This window comes from Convolutriloba macropyga, chromosome 2 (assembly GCF_964194025.1).
Source record: "Convolutriloba macropyga chromosome 2, txConMacr16.3, whole genome shotgun sequence".
In the NCBI taxonomy this organism is placed as follows: domain Eukaryota; kingdom Metazoa; phylum Xenacoelomorpha; order Acoela; family Convolutidae; genus Convolutriloba; species Convolutriloba macropyga.
This window is the reverse complement of record NC_134469.1, coordinates 43,348,548-43,354,221: the sequence shown is the minus strand read 5'-3', so window position 1 is coordinate 43,354,221 and position 5,674 is coordinate 43,348,548. Positions and strand designations below refer to the sequence as shown.

The 5,674-nt window shown below is 35.7% G+C and overlaps 1 protein-coding gene across 1 annotated transcript; it reads left to right on the top strand.

The window, feature by feature from the left end:
- The first annotated feature begins 1,145 nt into the window (after window positions 1-1,145).
- Window positions 1,146-2,482, top strand: LOC142335288 (glycoprotein-N-acetylgalactosamine 3-beta-galactosyltransferase 1-like). The gene has a single exon (XM_075383728.1). It carries the CDS (start codon window positions 1,247-1,249, stop codon window positions 2,360-2,362), a length of 1,116 nt encoding a protein of 371 aa, XP_075239843.1. The 5' UTR covers window positions 1,146-1,246; the 3' UTR covers window positions 2,363-2,482.
- Window positions 2,483-5,674: the final 3,192 nt, after the last annotated feature.

The window sequence follows — 5,674 nt, the reverse complement described above, 5'->3', positions numbered from 1 at the left end:
AATATCTTGGGGTTGCTATTGGTAAAAAACTCACCTTTCAATCCGAGGTAAAAATACTTTAGGAAGTGGGGCACACGGCATAAAATCAATCCATACACTACGGAACTGCGTTCCTTAAAGCTTCAAAAAACACTGATTAGCTCTCTTGTCGTAGGTCACCTGAAATATCCAGCAGTACTTCTGTGCTCATTATCATTGAATCTTATAACAACTCCCCATGAAAAACAATTAAACTGGGCAGTCAAAGCTTGCTACAATCGTAAAAAGTTTGTTTCTTCTCACGATCTTGAACTGAATAATAACATGTTACCTGTTCGATTGTTAATACAGTATAGGGTTTCACTATACACCTATACACCAGACAAATTTTTACTTTAAAAAAGCAAGCATTTAAGAATATTTCTGGCATTCCATTACCAAAGGCGAAATTTTATTTTCACAATGGGACGAGAAAGTTTCTAAAAAAATCATTGCTAGAACTTAATACATTGAACAGGGGGTGATCAACAGTGGTGTAGGATATCCTAAAGAAAATTTGAGGGCGAGTGAAACCTAGCCAAAATCTTCTGTAACTGTCAAAAAAAAATACAAAGCTCACTTTTTAGAAAAATTCAGGAAGGACCCAGGCCAAATTAAGTTTGGCCAAATAATATGGCGAGTTCATGATGTGTACTGTTCCTACCTATGTATATATTAATCTATCTATTTATCTATTATTTCAATTATCGGTGTTCGCAATTCAAAAATAACTTTTTCTGTTTATTTATTAATTACATACACTACCTGCATCATGTATTTTATATATCATTTCAGGAATTTACGTGTTTTTTTTAGAGAGAGAGAGAGAGAGAGAGAGAGAGGAGAGAGAGAGAGAGAGAGAGAGAGAGAGAGTGAGATAGAAAGAGCGAGAGAGAGAGAGAGAGAGAGAGAGAGAGAGAGAGAGAGAGAGCGAGAGAGAGAGAGAGAGAGAGAGAGAGAGAAAGAGAGCGAGTGAGTTAAAACACAGCGTTCAACACTATACTCTTCGCAGTCAGTACTTTTCGAAGCGCAGGAAAAACTAAACTATAAACAAAGTTAAACAACAGTAAAAATCTGGACCGATTATTTTCGATAATATAAGCTGAGAGAGATGTACATCAAGTCAAAATGAATGTAATTATACTACTCAAACCATCATGCTAACCAAAGACACACGAGCAAATCACCAGCCACACTACATTCTGGTTATATATTTTAAGCTGTGAAAATGAGATTTTTTGGTCGCTTGAAGATTGCCCGAAAAAACTTACTATTGTTGATTTTCGTATGGGTGTTGGCTGTTTCATTATCGAACTTAGCTGAGGTTTTGATAAACAAATCTGAGGCTTATTCTGTTGAAAGCAAGAAATTTCGCATGAACAAGATTGCCAAATTTGATAACCACGCTGTTGCCAGAGACATAGGGCACCAGATTTTGAAAAAATCTGTCCCAAAAGAATCTGAAGTCAGCAAAATACGGGAACCAATGTCGAAAAATTCAAATGCCAGCGAAAAACGGGAACCCGTATGGAACATTTCAAATTCCAGCCAAATACCGGAGCCAGCGTCAAAAGTAAGGAAGTCGTGGCGTGAATTAAGCATACTCTGCATAGTACACACTTGTCCACACAATCTGGAAACGAGAACAAAGTATATTAAGGAGACATGGGCTAAGTTGTGCAACAAAACTTTGTATGTGAGTGACTCAGAAAATAGCACATTTCCTACGATAAAGTTATCGCAAAGAACTGGCTTCAGGGAAATGTGGGCAAAAACGCGGAAAGAAATGGACTTATTGTATTCGGAGTATATTGACAAATATGACTGGTTTTTTAAAGGAGACGATGATACATACGTCATTATGAACAATTTACGAAGATTTCTGTTCAACAAAAATGCATCGGAGCCCATATTCTATGGCAGATTGATGTCTAATGGCTTTAGCAAGGAAGGATACCTTCAAGGCGGGGCAGGCTACGCCTTTGGAAAAGGGGCACTCAAACGACTGGTTGAGGTTGGATTCCAGAAAGGAAAAAGGTGCCGGAAAGAGACGTTCCGATCCCATGGCGACGATGTTTATCTCGGTCTGTGTTTGGCAGATTCAGGAGTAAAATTGGCAAAAGATTGTTTTGACTCAACAGGCAGAGAATTATTTCATGCGTCTAGTTTTTCACAGCAGATAATTTATCAAAATATTACTAAAACTTGGTTTTATAGGGCGGCATTTTATAAAAAAGCGATGCAACGCTGCTGCTCCAACGAAAGTATTTCATTCCATCAGATTTATGGAACAGATCATCTCTTTATGGATTATTTGTGGAACTACTTCCAAAAACCTGATTAAAACTCAAAATATTCAAAAAGGACGTTGTAATGTTTCTGAGCATATACCTCCATACAGTGTTACTGTTAATTGAAACATTCACGTACAAGTGTCAAATCTCTGCAGTGCCAGCAGATTATAGAGCGCCACGTTTTCCATTTACCAGAGATCATGCACAAAGTTATTAAATGACAAAGTTAGTTTCTTGTAAACTATACTCAAGAAAATATCTGAGTGCGTTTTTTTACATTCTCATATGTGAAAAAAAAATTTGTGTGCATTCTCAAATTGGAGCGTTCAGCACAGTGAAATTGGAATGCATTGCTTTATTTAATATGCATATCATTGTCAGTCAGAGTAGGACAATCAAAAATCTTGATACATGGGGAATACACATACGGCAAATTTACTTACTTGAATTCTTCATTATCTCTATACAGTTTTGGACGGATTCAGTTAGTAATTTTCCCAGTTTATACATGGCGCAATTATAAACTATAGAACTAACATTTTTTTACCTCCCTAGTGAGACCTCGATTCCATGAAAGGGGTAAATATTGAATAAAATTACAGGATTGAGGACCCTAGTTAAAATCGTGGCTAATTATTTTCATCTAAGTCCATCAAAATTCTTTTCATGGATCGAGTAAAAGTCATTTCATAGGCATTTTTGGTCAAACAGGGTCTTTTCATAGTCATCTAAGGTCGAGCACGGTCTTTTCTTGGGTCGAGCAAAACTCTCTTCATAAATCTGTTAAGAGCGCAAATTCGGATTTTTTTTTACTTTTCTCTGCTGCAGTAAATTGAGAAGCAGCACCAGTGAAAGAATGAAAAGGGTTGCACCAGAGAAGTCCAAACTGAAAAATTTGAAAACAGTTGAAAAACTGCCAAAAACATTTTGCTATTCATAGGATAAATCGGTTATAACAGCTGGACTATATTGCCACAATAGTTAATCGAAAGGAATTAGGTAGTACACTTGTAGTGGCCTTCTCTCCATTAGCCATAATGAAAAAGTGGCGTTAGTCATTTTTTTCCGTTTCATATTGATAATTTAACACTTTTTAGAGAAACGAAGCTGATGTATGAAAGATTGTTGGTTTTCGTAAATCGCCAAAAATGAAGGAGCATACATGCTGACCCTAACAAAAAAAATTGCACGTAAACTATTTTACTTTTCCAGGACACGTTTCTATGTTCAGCCAAACTCGAGGTCACGTTTTGTTGTAGAGCATATTTACAGGGCACGTTTTATTGTCGAGTTAAACTCCAGGACACATTTTGCAGTCCGGGGCAGATCTAGTTAGTAATTTTCCCAGTTTATACTTGACGCAATTTTAAACTAGAAGATTTTTTTACTTCCCTAATTCGACCTTGAATTAAGAAAACACCTATTAATTCCATGTAGGGGTTAATGATATAACACCGTTGAGGATACTAGTTAAAGTCGAGGTTGTTTTTCATAAGTCCGGCCAAAATCTTTTCATTGGTCGAGTGAAAGTCTTTTCGTAGGCAATTTGTGTCGAGCAGGGTTTTATCATAGTAAGCTTGAGTCGAGCACGGGTTTTTCAAAAAGTGAGCAAATCTTGCTTCATATATCTGTTTTTAGAACAAGTTTGGAACTTTTTCTTTTTTATTTGTACAACGAGAAGCAGCACCATTAAAAGACTGAAAAGCGTTGCACGAGAGCAATCCAAATGGGAAAGTTTGAAAACCGCTGGAAAAGTGCCAAAACTCAAGAATTAATGCTATAAATCAGTTATCGCAGCTGAATTGTCACAATAGTTAATTGAATGGAACAAGGCATTTTACTTGTAGTGGATTTCTCCCTATTAGCCATGATGAAAAAGCGGCGTGAGTCAATTTTCTTCCGTTTCATTCATATAAATGAATAAAAATTTTTTTGAAAAACGAAACTACTCTTGGTTCTTCTTGGTTCTTCTCTTGGTTCTTCTTCTTGATTGTTAGTTCTTCTACGTCGCAAAAGATGAAGGAGCAAAATAAGCTGTAGTTAGCTAAAAATTTTGCACGAAATTTTTTTTTATTGTTCCAGGACACGTTTTTTTGTTTATTCAAGTTCCAGGACACGATATGATGTCCAGCCTACTTCAAAGATACAATTTATTGTCTAGCCAAAGCCAATGACTTTTGTTTTAGATACATCCGAAGTCGAAAACAAGACGCAAAGTCCAGGCAAAACTTTTTCATGAAAAAAAGTTGTCCCAGGTAGTTTTTTTTGCTTTAAATTGGTCGAGGACGGTCTTTTAATATTTCCAGGTCTAGAGAAGGGTTAGCGTCAACTAAAAACTTATAATTAAAGCAATGAGCCTGGGTAAAGCGATATGCACTTGGCTAGGGGAGATTGTTTTCTAAGCAAAAATGAAGAAAGAAACTTTATATGCAATCTGAAACTGACTTTGAAGTTCTGTTTTCTATTGACTAAAGAGTCCTGTTGAATATGTCAATAATAGTTCTCCCTATAAAAACAATCTAAAAATCTTTCAAGCCGTAAAAACTGATAAACAAAAATAAAATTTACAAACCAAAACACGAGAGAAAACATCAGACAAATTTTTGTTAAAAAAATTATCAAAGAAGCAAAGCTCAGTAGTTTGATAGCGGTGTAATCTAAACTATATCAAAAAATTCAACGAAGTACCAATATCTACCCCGCATTTAGCAATAAACGATATGTGCACTTTATTAAGAAATAAAACTTTCAAAACTTATTGCTTCTGGATTAATTTCAATATAGTGAACCCGAAATTGAAAGGTACCGATTGAGTTTCAAATTTGATGACGTATGCAATATCGTAACAAAAAAGCAAGGAAAAAAAGTTCTGAATCAAGGAAACAAGGATCTGCTTTTGATGGCTAAGCTCAAAGTGTATGGAAATGTAGCCTAAAAAGAGCACTCCTATATTTCCAAAATCAGGGTTTAAATACATTTGAGCACGAAGTAGGGGTTGGAATCTGGTTGGGTAGGAGAAAAGAAAGTAAACAGTGATATCCAATTGCAACTAATTTTTTGTCCTCTGAGTACAGTAGACTCAGAAGTGACTTTGCCCAGTGCAAAAGAGAGAATACATTGGGATGAGTCCAGCAGAGGCTTGACAAAAAATTTGTTTTTAACACAAGACAATTGTCAGTCCCCTTACAAGGAAATTTTGTTTAACTGTATAATACAATGTTTTATATGGAAAGCTGTCTAAATTTATCCATTGAGTTGGAAATATGCACTAATGTATACTGAACAGTTTTTTACTCAGCAGTTGGGTTATCTTTTCTTTAGCAATAATACTTTTAGAATGGTCTTTTCTATAGATGAATATA